General features: G+C 43.7%; 1 protein-coding gene across 7 annotated transcripts in view; it reads right to left on the bottom strand.

The window, feature by feature from the left end:
• Positions 1–17664, bottom strand: part of fmnl3 (formin-like 3) — a 34184-nt gene that overhangs the window by 4962 nt on the left and 11558 nt on the right. For 6 of the 7 annotated variants that reach the window (XM_035159846.2, XM_035159847.2, XM_035159848.2 and 3 more), the window contains exons 2-22: positions 13145–13228; positions 12942–13022; positions 12692–12768; positions 10336–10419; positions 9662–9808; positions 8699–8807; positions 8427–8503; positions 7920–8013; positions 6591–6665; positions 6386–6496; positions 6129–6278; positions 5430–5531; positions 4856–5216; positions 4397–4489; positions 4180–4304; positions 2947–3149; positions 2559–2862; positions 2394–2474; positions 2135–2264; positions 1302–1462; positions 1022–1123 (exon numbers count right to left, since the gene is read on the bottom strand). In XM_035159846.2, the coding sequence (XP_035015737.1) occupies positions 1022–1123; positions 1302–1462; positions 2135–2264; positions 2394–2474; positions 2559–2862; positions 2947–3149; positions 4180–4304; positions 4397–4489; positions 4856–5216; positions 5430–5531; positions 6129–6278; positions 6386–6496; positions 6591–6665; positions 7920–8013; positions 8427–8503; positions 8699–8807; positions 9662–9808; positions 10336–10419; positions 12692–12768; positions 12942–13022; positions 13145–13228 (2751 nt within the window). The remainder of the gene's footprint in view (positions 1–1021; positions 1124–1301; positions 1463–2134; positions 2265–2393; positions 2475–2558; positions 2863–2946; positions 3150–4179; positions 4305–4396; positions 4490–4855; positions 5217–5429; positions 5532–6128; positions 6279–6385; positions 6497–6590; positions 6666–7919; positions 8014–8426; positions 8504–8698; positions 8808–9661; positions 9809–10335; positions 10420–12691; positions 12769–12941; positions 13023–13144; positions 13229–17664) is intronic. The other variant, XM_035159849.2, reaches the window with a different exon arrangement.

Raw genomic sequence — 17664 nt, forward strand, 5'->3', positions numbered from 1 at the left:
ACACACACTTTGATTAACTATGTAAATGTATTCTTTCTCCTTCTGCCTCCCTACTTCAACCACACAAATACTTTACACTCAGACTAAATGGGTATTAAACTTACTATTTGACATTTGATATACTAACGCAGTTTTCTTGCCGAGTGCCAGACAAGAAGATTTATAGCATATCCTCTCGGGCCGCAAGGGGAAGCTGGAGCCAATCCCAGCTGACAAAGGGCGAGAGGCAAGGTTCACCCTTGGACCAATTGCAGGGGCGACATATACAGACTAAAAGCCATTCTCCCTCACATCTATGGCCAATTTAGAAGTCTCCAAATAATCTAACCCTGATCTGCATGTCTTCGGCGTGTGGGAGGAAGCTGGAGTACCCGGAGAAAAGCCATGCAGACACTGGGAGCAAACTCCACGCAGACGGGTTTGAACCAGGAACCTTCTTCCTGTGAGATGACAGTGCTAACCACTGTATGGAAACAGCACTGTCTATTGTGTAAGTGATGTGTGATAGAGGAAGGGCTGCACACAGATGCACAATGTGTGTGAATGGAAAAAATGGACGTCAAGACGTCAAGAAAGCGAGTCCCCATATTATCTATTAACTATTATCTAACTCTTTGAGACACATTTAAACACAAAGATGAACAGACGTGCACATTAATCCTCCTGCTGCACATTTCCTTGAGCAGATCCCATAAATCCAGGCCGAGAACAATCTCAGGAAATGTGCTCTGTGGCGGGGCAGGGCGAGGCTGTCCAGGGGTAAAGCGGGAGGAGGGACGGAGGAGGGAAGAGCCAGTCTAAACACCACAGCTGCAGCCCCAGAGTCAGACCCAGCTGGCCTTTCCTGTTATTTGGCCTCGCGCTCTACGCCACGTCCTGTGGCACGGAGGCGGCCAAAGTTCTGCCCCCGATCTGCTCTGAGACAAAACCCCAGGAACTTCCCCACCCGGGCAGCAGGGAAAAGCTGCACCTTGGTCAGCAAGAAGCGAGGAGAGACACCACCTCTGCTCGGGGTCCTCACCTTGTAGGCTCTGATGAAGCGCACAAACACGGGGAAAAACACCGCGGGTGGAGTCGTCTTGGCGCTCTCTCCGAAGTAGTTCACCACATTGTTGAAGGCTTCCTAGAATTGGGAGGGAGCACAGTGCCAGAGAGGGAGACATGTTTGTAAACACTGTTGAGTAAGCATTCATGTTTTGTTTTTTTAACGTGTGTTAGAGGTGAGTGAGGTGCATGTGGGAGAGGAAGCGTATATTCAGTGGATACTTTGAGGTTTAGAGGGCGAGGAGAGCGTCGGATACCTCTGCTGTCTTCGCGTCCTTCTGCAGCTTGTCCAGCTGTGATTCGTTGGCCTGGACGAAGCCTTTCAGGACTGAGTGGTCGTGGAGACTGCACTCTCTGCGGATCAGGTCCATGCCTTTCCCCAGCTCTCGCACATCCAGCAGCACATTTTCCAGAGATACTTCACACACAGGCAACACGGATTATGCAAACTTGATTTCATACATTTGTACAGAAATGCTCGTTTCCATCCATCCCCACCCACCCACCATTATCTTTACTGCTCAAAATGCCTGCCCACATATATTACTGTTACTGGCAGTACCTATCTTTTCAATTATCGTTGCTGCTCCCTTCATCTCTGTCACACATTTTCTTTTGTATGAATACTTTAAGCATTGATGCACCATTTATGTTTGACAATGTCTTTTCTCATGAATGTTTTAAATATTATTTTATTGATGTGCTCTGTTACACACAGCATCTATTGGACTTCTGTCCGTCCTGGGAGAGCGATCCCTCACTAGGATGTCGCACCATATTAAGCCCTGTGAGGCAAATTGTGATGTGTGAATTTGGGCTGAACAAATAAAAATGTGCTTGGTTACTGTAAGAATGAGAATGGGAGTCATTGCAAGCACTCATAGATATCAGTTCCATGTGCCTGATTAGTTAAATTTACAGTTCTTTCCTGACCCATACTGCATCCTTCTACCACGTTTCATAGAAATCCGTCCAATTCTTTTTGTGTAATCTTGCTTTAAACAAACCAACCAACCAGCAAACAGACAGGGGTGAAAACACAATGTCTTTGGTGAAGGTAATGACAGTTTGTTGTTAAGTGTAAACTCACCCGCTGCAGCTTTATCCACAAAGTGCAGTTCGTTGCAGAAGTTGGCCAGTTCAGGGAATTTCTCTTTTATGATGAGAGCTATGTAGTGGAGCAACGTCATTTTTCTGTCTGTGGACTTAGTGTCCAACAGCTGTGGAACAAAAAGAAATTAACAGCACCGGCGTCATCAACAATAGCACTGCAACAATACACAACGTGGGAGATATAACAGCATGGTAATAAACCTAGTAGTTAAACAAGATCTCCAAACCCTACTCACCAGATCAAGACTTTGTAATTTGAAGCCATAAACACATCCTCTCTTGCTGCTGTTCATGTAGTTCCCCAAAGCTAAGATGATCTTCAAGTAAACCAGAGGAATGAGTGAGTATGAGACACCAACGCCGCTGATACAAAAACACCAGACGAAATCAACACCTCTTACCTCAAGCACCCTCTTCAGCTTGGGCGAGGATTTGACGGATCCCGAAGAAGCGATGACGGCGTTGAGCTGCGGCGTGAGCATGTTGACATTGTCGGCAAAGTTCCCGACAAAGGTGATGATGTTCATCCTCTGCGTGAGTCTCTCAATCTTGCTGAATAACAACATGAAGCGATCCTCCTCCGCCAGCTGGTCCAGCGGCCGCCGCTCGCGCTCGTACTGACGCATCACCTTGACCTCCGTCTCCGTGGGCAGGAAGCGCATCAGGCACTCCACGAAGTCCACAGGTAAGGCCTTGAGGTCAAACCTGAGCACAGACCATACATATCAGTAATTTGTTCCATCTTATCTATGTTTCAAAACAGATTTAAAGTTCACAACAAGTGCATACTTCTCTATTGCTTTGCAGATCTCCTCTGAGGACTTGTTCGCCTTTCGCAGTGTGATGGCTAGGTTCTTGGAGCGATTGGCTTCCAGCAGGGTGACTTTGTTCACCGTCTTCTGGGCCACTTTGCTCTTTGTGCAGGGGTGATCGACAATCGGACCCTGGGCTCTGGTTTTAAAGAGCTCCTCAAACCTCTCCACATCCAGCTCCTGCAGATGAGGGACAGTTAAAAGGCTCAACTTACATTTTAAAGGCCCTGAAAACATGTTCAGCTTCTTACTAACAGCAGTTTTGGTTTTTCACATCACATATTTCTGTATATTTTTTTCTGTGCTCTTCTCACTGTTTTGAAGTGGGCAGGACTCAGTTTGAAAATATTCCAATGTGCAGATGAGGATTTAGCCACATCTGACTCAAACTGTGATGACAGCTGCTTCGAGTGTTAAACTCTTATTAAATAACACATGAGAATGTTTTTTTCACACAACTTTCTGTTTGTTGCTGAATCACTTTTAAAATTGTATCCAATCTTTATTTAATCAGACAGTCTCATTGAGATTTTTGATCGGTTTTTCAAGAGAGACCTGAGAAATTCACAATAAGCAAATAAATACAACACAACACGGAGTTAATAAACAGAAGCAACACAAGTGAACTATAAAGTGAATAATAAAAACATCAGATAACAAAGATTTAAAATCACCAAGGGGAATGTAAGATTACAGCTCATTCAATTTAAAAGGTGCATAGAACCTGAACCCAGTTGTACCAACATAAGTGTGAGCGGTATCTTAAGTGTTATCGAGTTTTAAATGAGAGAAGAGTTTCATCAGCACAATTTTATGAATGAATAACATGAGATGACTGTTGTTGATTGTAAGGAAGTCCATACAACACAGTGTGAAATTTGTCATTTGTGATAGAACTTAACTTAAACTGCTGTTGATGAGGCAGCTTGACAGGACAGAATACATGAAGGAGGACTGAGCAGTAGTTTTACAGTTAGTATAAGACCAACATCATCTAACTCTACAAGAATCCTGGTTTGATTTATTTAATTTTAAGTCAAATGTTGAATATGAATTTATGTATGACAGTCTGGTGTCAAGCCAAATCCTAAGGGTGTGTATAAATCTACCAGAGTCATTTATTTAAAGTTGTAAAGATTTGAAACCAAGTTTCCACAGACAAAGACATCAAAGTTATCGGTGAAGGGGGAGTTTCATCTGCTTGATTTACCTCCAACACACGTTCATCATCAATCTCATTGAAGACCGTGCCATTGATCTGATTGGGCTTCAGGGCCGTCCAGTTAAACACAGGCAGGCGGAACTTCGTCTTGATGGGCTTCTTGATTCTGATGGCTGTAAAATATATAAATGTGTTAACTTAAGCTCTGCCGCCTGCAGTAGAATACACAGTTAGAGATGCTCAAGCTTAAAGTTGTGGCTCTCACCTGACAGACCCAAACTCAGGATAACTGAGGGACAAGCATCTGGCAGAGGTGGAGCAAGAGGAGGAAGCGGTGGTGGTGCTGGTGCACCTACGCCTGGAATTAAAGTGGAAGACAATATTATTTAATTATCCTTTACTATTCTCTTCATACTGTATTGCCTTATTCATTTTGCATCCGCTGAGTTTTTTGTTCCATATGCTCTGTGGTATCTTGGCTCAGCAAGTTATCATAAAGAGGTGAAAGAGACAATCTGCATGCACACATGCACACAGGAAACAAGCCTTGTTTCCTCTTCCTGTCTGGGTTAGAGAAACACTGCTGTGACCCATCACCTGGCACGGATTGACAAAAAAGGGGGGAGCTGAAAATAGACCTGCACTGAGGCTCTGTCCTCAATGTAAGTCAACTTTCACATGTATGTGTCACCAGACATAGTCATTATGAGTCATGGTCTGTCACCTAAGGCTGAGGGCAGGGGAGGGGGAGGTGGTGGAGGCGGGGGAGGCGGTGGGGGAGCTTCACTGGCTGGGGGTAAACCGGTGTCGGACCCTCCCGGTTCCGTCAACCCTGCTGTCGGCACCAGAGACAGCTGCCCGATGTCACCCAGAGGGATCCCGAGGCCAGTGCCCCCCCCACCTCCCACACCCAGCGGCTCGATGGCAATGTTTCCATCGGGCTTCTTGTGCAAACGGATGGTGCCTTGCTGCTCCAGCTCCAGCAGCCGCCTCTCGATGTTGAAGTGCCTCTGGAAGGCAACGTCCTTCTCCTTGATCACCCTCCTCAGGGTGTTGACCTGGGTGTTGGTCGACTCGTATGTCTCCTGAGCGGGCAGCAGGGGGCGATAAAGAGCACAGCACAATGACTCCACAAGCCAAAGAAACATCCTGTTTCCTGCTGACCTAATTTGCTATCACAGCAATTTAGCTGCAACAAACATCTGAAACTGATCTTTTGCGAGAACACACAGTGCAAGCAAAGCCTTTCGGATGCAAGGCTTGCAAGCAATAATGCGTCTGAACGGCTGCCAGCTTACCCGGATTGCTAGCAGGTCCTTATCTTTCTGAAGGAGCAGCTTCTCCAGATCAGCTACTTTCATCATCGTTTCATTCTCAACCTCCAGCACCTTCTCTGTCACCTGAGGAAGAAGAGAGGGATGAGAGGTGGTGAATCCAAGAACCGGACCGATGTCTCCCAGCTCCACTCCCTCCCGCTCTCTCCCCATATACACTGTGCATGATCAATAATAAATACGACACATCCAGCAGCATGACACAGCAAGAGCTATGTGACATAGTGCTGATAGTTTTGATTTTGACCAGATTACACATGTTGTAAAGGAATTCGTATGGAATCTTCAGCCTCATCCTCCCCCAACATTCATGACCCCTGAGAACAGAGTTTGTTATGAAATTCCTCGAGTGATGTCAGGGCTGCCTACGACCTTTCCATGTGAAGAAGGTCTTTTCGCAAAGCAGCGTGGGATACAAAAGCCAAATGCCCAGAAACAACGAGCCGGCAGCAGAACAATATTAAGACTGTTTCGCGCAAAGTATTTTCCAGTGTTCTGCACCCTGTCATTATCCTGAACCACTTGTGAAATGCAAACACCGAGTAGATTTATAATTACCACGTAGAAACAGCAGAGTTAAGTACATAGCTGGTGAACCACAACAATCTCATAAATGGGACCGGAGAGCCGTGTTGGTGGTCCGGACTGGGCGGGCACACTCACATGGGACAGGTGCTCCTCCAGTTCGTCCACCTTCTCCAGCGCCGCATTCTTGGTCTCTGCATCCTCCAGCAGCCCACCCACGTCGAACACGTTATCCAGGTAGGCCTGGATCTGCACCGACAGCTTGTCACTCTCTGTGTGTTTACATTTCTGACACGAGGAGAGAAAGAATCACGATGAGTGATGTTCCACACACACTGTTCTGATTAAATAGTCTCCCAAGTGAGGATATTTTGTAAAAGATATTGTCTCCTCACCTCCAGGTAATCATCCAGTCCCAGCTTGGTGAATTCATACTGCAGATGGACCCTGAAGTTCATGTCCTCAACCGAGTGGACGACGATGTTGACGAACTGCATGCAAGCAACCTGGACCACAGACATACAGAATAAGACCCAAATGTATATAAACGGAGAGACACACATTCACAGCAGAAATAATCCATCTTGGTTTAACACTTGCCATAAAGTCGATGTTTCCCTCCTCACTGCGGAAGTGTTCCATCAGTCTCTCAAAGCGATGCTTCTCCTTACACACCTGAAGAGCAAAATATTCAACAGTACAGAGGTTTGTTAATTGAATCCATGGGGATCATTTAAAAAATGAAACAAGATATTACATTATAATTTTAGATGGAATGAGATGAGAAATAAAAACCAGGGAGAAAATAAATTATAATAATTGTAAAGATAATAAGTTTAACATGAAGAGGAAGTGGAAAGAATGAGATGTATAAAACTTTTCATCTTATGTTATAATGTATGTATTAATCTATATTATGTTGGAGAGTTTTGCCATTATTGGAGAGTTTAACCATATATGTTGACACAAAATGTAGCTCACCATAGATTTGTGTAATTTGACAAGAAATGGGCACCACTTGTGCCTAATGATTATCCCAGAACTATGTTTCCACTGTACTCTATTATTTCATGTGATTACACATAAGTTAATAAAGTGTTTTGTGATGTTTAAACACATTCCAGGGTCCATATCATCCATCCCGAGATCTTAGCTGTTTGTCAACATAGGACAGATTCCTCGATTTGCTACAAGCTCGTCATGGGAAGGGACGCTAGCAAAAGTATAAAAACATTGGAAAGATTTATTTTAGCCAAATTCCTACAGTAAAAATACACTAGTGGAACAGAAGAAAACAAACAGTGCTTTCCCAGTGCTTCTCAAATGTATTTTACACACAAACATCTCAGCTAGACACGGAAGTGTTTGTGGACCTACTCTTCGATTACTGATCCAGCTGCTCTTGAATACTATACATGATTTTCCTATCAAGATCTGCCACCTTGTATTAATATAGAAATACCACCACAGAAATACCATCTTGTTTTGACTAGCGGGGCTGATTGGGCCGTGTGTATCTCTGGGGCTTTAGGCTGTGAGGTAATTGTCTTGTTCCGGTGTTTGGGTGACTGTGCAGACAAAAACCGAGAGGCTAAGCAAACCTTTGTGGTCGGCTGGCTCCCATCAGGGAGTTGATTCTTATCATTGTTCAAGGTTGCCGCACATCTGGTGTCGTAATGAGAATAATAACCCCAGACAGTGTAGAGCTTTGCCTACACCCTCAGCAGACGTGAAATCTCCCAGAGCTCCTCAACTTTCGTCCTTCTACACTGGTCCTTTATGCCTTGACGCACACCACTAAGGTAGGAAATTATGGCCTTACATTTTTGCAAATTCAATCCTCACAGAATTAGCAATATATTACCACTGAACTCTAAACTTAAGATGATGACAACGGTTCAAAATTAATTTCAAAGTTGCTTCGGGCACCTCTTTGAAGTTATCAAATGCTGAAAGGATGATCTCGTGACCTCCTCGGACCAGACAGACGGCAGCCAGCAGCTCAAGGACCAAAGCTTTCGTCCTAGAAATAAAGACAACATTCGTTAGGACAACATATCTGGACACAGTTCAACTGCGAAAAACTATTTACACCATGAGAATGTACGTCTGTGCATGCAATCCTCAAAACGAGTGCAAATGCATCAAAATGAAGAGGCTGAAATAAATAATTCACACTCGAGTCTAAAGCAGTCTTTATAGCTATTTAAGTGTTTACCCTCCTTCACTTCATTATGAAGTGATCAGCCCCGGTGGTTTACCACTAATCTCCCTTTAGTAAACATTCTTTTTACAGCTTGTATATACGCCTCTGAGACCCGGCTTCAGAGAGAAGCCGAGCCCCACGGAGAATGGGAAGCATATCATATGAAGTGGCTGCAGGGTTTCCCCCATTGTATGACCCAGCCCTGTGGAGACGGGGGCCTCAGTTCTTACCGTGAGTTCTTATTGTTCAAGCTGAGAGCAATTTCATTGACTGCGTGTGCGTGAGACATGACCATATTGAAGCCATACTGCATGAAGAAAACAGAAAGAGAGAACAGCATGGGGTCATTAAAACCTGGGTTTATATACACACACACAGCACTTCACTGCACAGGAAACACACATTTACAACAACCTGACATTATCTGTGTCACATAGCTTATCACTCGAGTGTAAACCACTTTATATCTGCAGCTCTCAAGCGGAGTGCGGTTGTTTGTTACCTGGTAGTTCATGATTGCTCTCAAGCACATGATGCATACGTGCACATCATCCTTCTGGCTCACAAGGCGGGAGTTTTTGATGGTTTTGCTGGTGGAGACTGAGCCATAGCTGCAACAGATGGCGGCACATGTTAACATCCTGTGTAGAGCTGCATTCACCACACTTTCTTACATCGAGTTTGGTTATATATAAAAGCTCCTTTCATTATTACAGAAATTTATGTTTTGTGCATGACTCTTGTTTCAAGTGTGTCACATAGAGAGAAACACAGAGAGAGAAAATTACAGAGAACGAGGTCTGACAGAAAAAACTTCTATGGCTTTTGAGGTTACAGATGCATTATGGGAGCCTGGTTTCCTTGCTGCTGTCAACAGACCGACTGCTGTTATGTAACTGCATTGGCACATTCATCATGTGCATATAATTTTTCTTTTCTATGATCATATGATGAGTATTTTTATTCATATACAACATTTCTAAAATAACGTAAAGTTATACTAATACAAATTTAATCTTAATTTGCTTCTAAATGTTAGAAAATCTAAAAAATATTCATTAGGACTATTTCTAATATGCTTAAATTCATATTATGTCTCTGTGTATGCTATCTCCGCAGCCTAGTGATGAAGAGGAGAATCATAATAGTCCAAATGTGCTGCAGCTCACAGCTGGCTCTCATCTGAAGACAGGGCAGAGGAGCATCTGGACAAATGAGGGAGGACGATGATCGAAGTCAGACACAGGACAAGAGGTCAGAGACTTTCAGTTCCTCTATCTGTGATACTGCTCATCATCTGACTGAGTTTGGGCAGAGCCTTGAGGTCAACAGGGAGGTCAGCAGACCAGTGATGGCACCGAGACAACTGGTTGGCATGCTAATACTTTATAGCATTCAAGGTTAGCAGAGCGAGGCGTTTACAGGGATAGGTAATAGGCGGGGAAGCTGGCTTAGCAATACGTACCGGAGGACAGACTGGCGGGCAGAGCGCACCAGTGTGTTGCAGAAGGGTTGGGTGCCCGAATGGTGCAGATCTTCTATAGACCTGCTCCAAGACTTAGACTTGTCCAAGAAGCCTTCCTCCCCATTCTCCAGCCCCTCAAAATCCAACCTGGGCCACATACAGACAGACAGACAAGCCAACACAGAGGCATGGGGGAGTAGATGAGAGGCGGGGGGGAGCTTAGGTTAGCGAGGCGGCCTGGTAGAGAGCCAGGGGTTATCACAAGAACTGTCATCAAGCTGCACGATAAAGCTCAGCACAGAGATTCTACCCCATCCAGGCAAAGTATGGCTCGGGACTACACCGCATAGCATGTGTCCAGAAACACATTCAGTTTGCCAAGTATGCAACAAGGCATACGAACAAATCCGAGGAATGCAATGTGCCGAGAGCACATTTTCGATGCACAAGCAGTTTATTACAGGCTCAACAGGACACATGTGTGGGTTAACCCAGCAGCTGGATTCACTGCCCAACCCAGTTCCTTTTGACTACGGTCAGGAGGTGTGTGTGTGTGTGTGTCTGTGTGTGTGTGTGTGTGTGTGTGTGTGAGTGTGTGTGAGTGTGTGTGTGTGTGAGTGTGTGTGCTGTGTGTGTGTGTGTGCGTGCGTGCTGTGTGTATATAAAGTACTCACATGACAGCACACTGAGCAAAGGAGAGATACTCCACCAGGACGTCGAGACCTCTGTTCTCATCATTGAGGAACTCCCTCACCCACCTGTGACGCATGAGAACAAAGAGGGGTTAGCAGGGCACCAGATCAAGTACACACCCTTATCCTTTAGGACTGGAGTTCACCCATCAAAGGAGAAAGGAGAGCGATATGAGGCCGACTAATTAAAAGAGTTAATCTGGTTCATAAGTCAGGTCATCCTTCCTTTCACTAATGACAACTAAGGATGACATTTATTTGTCTTATTAGGTTGAATACCTCCTGGATTAAAAGGACAAATATAATAATAACAGTACATTTTATTTCGCAGCACCATTCTAGACACACAATGACAAAGTTTACAATATAGGATTAAAAAACAAGCCTTAAAATCGGATTAGGAGACGCAAACACCCTTCAATACAACTTATGTAACGCAAGTAAAAAAAAGTAGAAATAGTGTCATTTAAAATTAAAACCAGGGTTAAGAGGCAAAGACACCTAACAGTACCAAATATTAACTTTGAATCTTGAAAATAAATTCATATGCATATAAGCGAAATCATCAAGGCAATGGATTAAATGAATGTGTACAGGTACCTGTGGATGTGCATTAATATGATCCAAGATGCATGTTCACATCTGTATGTGTGTGTAACTATGTTACTATGTTACATGTTAAGTGATGTTTTATAGAGCGACAAATCTGTCGATTAATTGGGAAATACTGAAAGTAATTGCTGGTTGTGGTTCCACTTCACTGTATTAAGACCGCGTCTCTGAGGGGGGACTCGAAGACTGAAAGAAAACGGCAAGAATGCAATGGAAAGAAAAGTAGAGCGAGGGTTCAGGTTTCCTCCCCATTTAACTCCAGTTTTGTGGAGTGAGAAACGACTCCAAACAAAGGAATTCCCATTGCGACGAGAGAAAGAATGTGGAGGGCATAAGGCTGAAGGAGCTGGGCTCACTTCTGAATCCGTGACAGCCGACAGTATTTAGTCTGCCTCCCCCACAGACCCCCTTGTCTTCCTCCCCACTTCTTCAGGGAACTCTTGTCTTAGGAGGGGGGGGGTGTCCGCAGGATTGGGGTGAAAGGTTCTTAAAATAGTCACAAAGTGTGGGCCATGATGAGAGACTGCCGCTCAGCCAATGGCAGGAGAGCAATCAACTGTCTCAAAGTACAGCGGAGGGACGGAGGGAGGAGGGAGGAGGGCAGAGAGGTGAGCGGAGGAACAGAGGAAAGCAAACAAAGCAGGGAGATTGGGTGCAGGAGGGAAGGGGGGGTGGGGGGTACACTGAGGCAGGCTTGATCATCAGTTTCCTGTCTAACACCCCCCTCCCCTGTCTCTCCCCCCTTTGCCTCTGACACCCCGCTCCTTCCTCCCTTGCCCATTCTCCCCCCCTCAACTTCTCTTCCAACCAGTTGCTATTTCAGATTTTTCTTGGCAATCTCAGGAATAACACATTAGAAAGGGCCCAGGAATCAGACACACAATAAACCAGCATCTGTTACACTTAATCCCGCCCACGAAAAGCCTGCTGAAAATAGCTCTCCCTTCTTTTCCTCTTTGCCTTTGAGCCTTTCTGGGAAATACATTGAAACTGTTGAGACTGTTATTGATGAAGCCTGATTTAGAATATGAGTTATTCTTGGAGCTCGGTGAATGCTATGGAAAAACAAAAAGCTTTTCTCAATTTTTTACACAGCTCCTTCAGTGGCAAGTCACAGCAGCACATTTCTAAAATGCGAGTGTCTGTGTAACAGCAGATTATAAAGTCAAAAATCAATGCCTGCAACAGTGAAGACAAAGGCCACAAAGGCTTAAAATAACATCCACATATAGTGAACTGTGTTGTCTCGCAATGACAAAATATGACAGAGTACAACAATAGCTTTCTTGCTTTAGCGTGTGAGAAATGTGTAAACATAAAAGTATCCTTATGTGTGTGTGTGTCCGGTGTGTGCGTGTGTGTGTGTGTTTGTGTGTGTGTGTGTGTGTGTGTGTGTGTGTGTGTGTCATAGGGTTCAGCGTTGGTCAGCCAGGCTTCCTGTCCCTCTGGCATCCACAACAAAGCTTCCTGCTCAACACTATGGGGGAGTGGACGAGGCAGCACAATGGCTACCATCTGGGCATTATGAGGACCAGCTCTATGAAGTGGAGCTGCAGAGCTTGGCAAGTTAGAACAATAGGGGGAGATCAGGGCACTAGAGAAACTGCCCTGGGTCCCCGAAGCTGCAGCAGCACCACGAGCACAGACAGTGACTGTTCTTATGAGCCAAGCCAATAATGTGGTTTCCTTGAGCTCCAGGCCAAACGAGAGATAAGAAAATGATTACCCAATGTGATTTGTCCGCAGCGATATCTCCAGCTCCCTCAAGACTTTTGTAGATTCCTGCACCCGCCTGCGGAACTTCTGTGCGACATAAAAGAAACAAACAGTTTAGCGGCAGATTTATCATCGTCGCAGTTCGGCCTAATGAGCTGTGAGAGTTGACAGGTTCTTAAACAGGTTCTTAAACAGTTTCGGTTAAAAAGACTTTGATGTGTAAAGTTCCCGTTTACACAGAAAGGCCATTTGCACCCCACCTTGCGCGTGACTCCGGGGTCTAAGTAACCTCGCAGCTTCTGGATGTAGGTGTGAGGCGGATTCTTCACCTGAAACCTCTCCTGAAGACACAAAAACAGGGTCAGAATTCTTATATTGTGAGTTTGCTGAGGTCATTGTGTTGGCAGAGTAATACAGGCAGGGGTGTGTGTGCAGATTTGGCAGTTTTTCAATGAGAACGCACCTGGTCGCAGATCAGGTCCCATTTCTTCTCATTGTCATACTGTCTGAGGAGCCGGGCTTTGTCTGGAGGCAGGTTCATAGAATTCTGAGAATATATAAAACAAAAGCATTAGTTTAATCTATAATATATATATAAAATTTCCTTTTTTTAACCATTTGATCACTTGTAGCAGCTGTGTGGTTACAGTAGTGTGTATCACTGGGATTTGACAGAGCTCTGGCGCCAACGGCAGAGCACAGGAGAACATTTTAGGGACTTACACCATGACCTCACTTCCTGTGTTGACTTTCAGCATCCTGCCGCAGGAGATGATCTGCATCTCCTCTGCACTCTCGAGTCTCAGTATCATTCAGGCAACACTTTGCTTATAGTACGAACCTTTTATCAGACCTGTTATCTCATCCAGCAATAAAAACACTTGATACTTGAATGAGACGTATCAAGGTGGCAAATTTACTACAGCTCAGATTAAACATCGGATGTTCTGTAAAATTTATAATAACACAAACTATATGACACGTTTTTTGACTAATTACTTCCTTGAAGCCAAAAGCTCATAAACATGGTTTGACAACTTAAAAAAGAGGAAGTGCAACAACACGAGGGAGCTGGTCAGCCCCTGAAACTGATCGCCTCAGCGTTTCTCTTTGAAGAGACATGAAGGATTGTTTGCACTGGGAACCCATATTTACACCCATTTCAACCCCACAAACGGCCTGTCAGCTTGACTTTTAACCTGCTGCCATTACTCAGCCCGCCCTCTAAAGCACAACATTAACCCATCCCAGGCCAGACACGATGCTCACACTGGTCTTTCCATAGAGGGAAAAAAAACATATATTTGTTACCATGACAACAGCACTGACTAGTGGAATATCACGTTTTTTTTTTTTAAATGTTCCGCATCAGGACGACATTGCTCACTCCATCGACACAGTCAGGAATCATGTGGTGATGACTAAGAGGTTCCAATAAAGTTGCAGGTTTTTGTGATGACAATTAAACATATGGTAAAACAAACTAGATTAGCACTCAGTAGAGCGCACACCTCCGCCACAGTCCCCCACCTACACATTGGTGAGAGTTAGAAGGTTTCTAGCCCTATTTGCTCAGGGATACCAATCCCCTAAATGCATCTGAATTTTTTCTTCAAGATCTAGAAATAATTCTCTGAGGAATCAACAAAAATGATGACAAATCTTGCAATGTTAAAGTCTAAATTCCTGGATCCAGCCCTGATCTGAACCTGCACTAAAATTTAGTGGGTTATTTCCTGACCCATAAGGCATCTGAAGTTTTTGCGTAATCCTGCTAACTAACACACAAACGGAGACGAAAAACATAACCTCCATGCCCAGATAATAAAGCAACTGTTAACCTCAAAAATATTTAAAAAATGCAGAAAATAAAATGCCTGACAAATCTTTAACAGTCTCTAACTGTGGTGGAATACAATGCCAAGATGTGCATATGGGGCTTTTCATTTAACCTGCTTTGTAAATCCCATGACGGAGAGGAGAGAGAGACACAACATGCATACCAGATGTCCAGAATTACAGGAGGAATGTGTCTTGTTTATAGTAGTAGTTTATAGTAGTAACTTTTCTCTCTTGTCTGACCCCCAAGCTGCTCTCTCCTCTGTCTGTCTGAGTATTTTAACAAAGGCTGGACACAACCCACAACTTTATACTCAACAAGTTTTTAAAAAATAGTTAGTGATTATCATAAAAACATAAATATAAGAAAGAAAAACGCATATTCAATGAGCTTTCATTGACTGATTACAGTACATTAAATTGATGCATTATATGAATTATAATCAATGGATTTAGGGTAGTGCAGAAACAATTTGTTGATTTATTGATTACTCGATGACATAAAATCAAACAGCAACTATCTTGATAATCAACCTAAAAGTTAAATCGCCTAACATATTCTTGCCCCTACATTTAATGATTTTCTGAAGACATCTGAATCCACGACCTTGTGCTCCGGAAAACCATGATCGGAATTTATCAGCTTATGGCTAAAACAACAGGTCGGGTTATTGATAATAACTTAGTAAGTTCAAGTGGTCGCTCTAATGAATGAGAAGCATATGGAGACTTTGAATAGACTGCAGATTATGTTCCATAGGCCTGGTTTTGACACAAAACACCCAGATATCTGCTGCAGCATCTGTTCAGTTCCAAAGTCCAGTTCCCCCCCTGATTTCTGTGTTTATTTGATTCTGAATTACATACATGAAGACCACACACACACACACACACACACACACACACACACACACACACACACACACACACACACACACACACACACACACACACACACACACACACACACACACACACACACAATTTCAATAATGATCAGTAAAAGCACAAGGAGCCCTGTCCCTTCCCCACAGAATAAATATTAATTCTCGTTATGAGCAAAGAGCACACCGGAGACTCTGATAACATTCTGCTCTCTGTCAGTTAGAGCCTCAGGTGATGTAAACAAATACAGGTGGAGCTGTGAGCAGACGTGTGTGAAGAACTGTTTAAATAACAGGTATGAAAGCTACATGAGCGTGGGCATAGAGATGAGGTTTCTCCCTCCACCAGACCAAAAGCAGAGGGGATGTTTCCTTTCTCACTAGATTTGGGTAATTTGAGCCAAGTAACCCAATTTAGCAAATTTCATTTCACTTTCTCCCACAGTGATGCTATCTCACGCTTCCTGTTTTTACGAGAAGCTAAAAGAAGTCGTTTCCATGGCGACGAGGGGGCTCTTTTTAGTTTCAGATACACCCCGGCCCAATTTAGGGATGAAATACTACAGAAATGCCAAAAATGTCTGGTGCTTGTTAATGTAGCCATGTTGGCCACATGCGCTCTCCTCCTCCAGCGAGGCCCTTCTTGTTCGACCTGAGACCGGATCAACAAAGGATTCAATGTGGAGCTTTGTTTTGATTTGGTACAGTGCCATTCCCATCCTTTGACATTTGAGCTATTTTTTTCCTCATAGAAAATGGCTCACAATGGCTGGTGGGCAGGGTCAGTGTTTGCCCCCTGGTGCTGTGTGGAGCAGAATCCAGCTAAAACACAACACCACTGCACAACCAGATGAACCGGTTCTATTATCATCACTATCCCTCTGATCAGTACACCCCCATTGTGAGCCAGGACAAGAGAGTGAGTCACCACACAAGGCCACCGAGGAAACAAAATGGAAACCCCACTGTATTTATAGTATTTCATTTGTTAAAAGATGAATTTTTTTGAACTTTTTATGTAGATTTCTTTCAAAGAAAAAATCATACTTACAGCAAAGAAGTAAAAAAACCTAATTCTTTGTTTTATATTGCTATACATTTAATACACTGTAAAAAAATAAATCTGTTACTTTTTTGGTAACACAAATCCAAACAATTCTAATTAAAGTTATCAATTTTGTGGATATAGCTTTAATTAAAAAAATCTATATATATTTAAAGATGTTAATGTGAACTCTAAAGACACTAATCATTAGTGTTTTTTTAGATTTAAGTATTAAAAAATTAACCTGACATATCAACGGTAGATTAATTGATAACTGAACATATTGGTTGTGCGCCTAACTAATAATTCACCTGAAAAAGAGAACATATCATGCACAAAAAAAGTAAAGAAACATAAAGTGGGACAAGCATTTAGAGGGAAAAAGAGGTGGTGGAGCAGCACAGGCCATCCAAGGTTTAAACTCTTAAACAGAAAGACATTTGAGCCGCTGACAGAGGAAGACGGAGGTTTTAAGGAGTTGTTTTAAAGTAGTTGACGGGGTCAGGTTGCTGCTTAAGGAGCCATGGAGAGTCCAGGAGAGCCATCAGGGACTCAGCAGAGCACTCATGTCACGCACAGACCCCCACAACTGAGGGGGAGAGGGGGGAAAAGCTGGAGAGGCCATGGTCACTGCAGACTTCAGAGTCAACATGGCAACTCCATCTGCCCTCCACTGGACAGCTTCCTAATCCGAGCTGATTTACAATTAGCCCTGAGGTAAGACCCTGACCTGCAGCTCCGGCCGGAGGCCCCCGGACAGGCAAATGAAAAGGATGACAAGATGTTTCCTCCCTCGTCTTTCTCACAGCTTCACACTCTCAGTCAGGATGAGATATCACACCACCATTCTCCAAACCCTGACCACAAATCACTCTGCCTGCAGAAGCCACTCCGCTTCTGTTTGTTTTTCTAGCAGACTCTGTATCACCAATTTACTCCCAAAGTTGCAGATGTTTATTCTGCATGCTCTCTGTGGTAAAAATGAAACTGCATTGTTGTCATTGATGAGTGTGCTTTTCATAAAATTGCACAAACCAATGTTCTGGGAAACTGAGAAAGTTGTTTCATTTTGATATGAACGGGGGTTTGTCAACTTTGATCAAAAGCCTGAAGAAGAAGTGAGCTGTTCAACTTTGTATTTCCAGTAAATGACGTCTACCAAAGAGGTTATGTTTTCACACGTCCGTCTATTTGTATGTTTGTTTGTTTGTTTTT

Source organism: Hippoglossus stenolepis, chromosome 6, assembly GCF_022539355.2.
Source record: "Hippoglossus stenolepis isolate QCI-W04-F060 chromosome 6, HSTE1.2, whole genome shotgun sequence".
Classification (NCBI taxonomy): Eukaryota; Metazoa; Chordata; class Actinopteri; order Pleuronectiformes; family Pleuronectidae; genus Hippoglossus; species Hippoglossus stenolepis.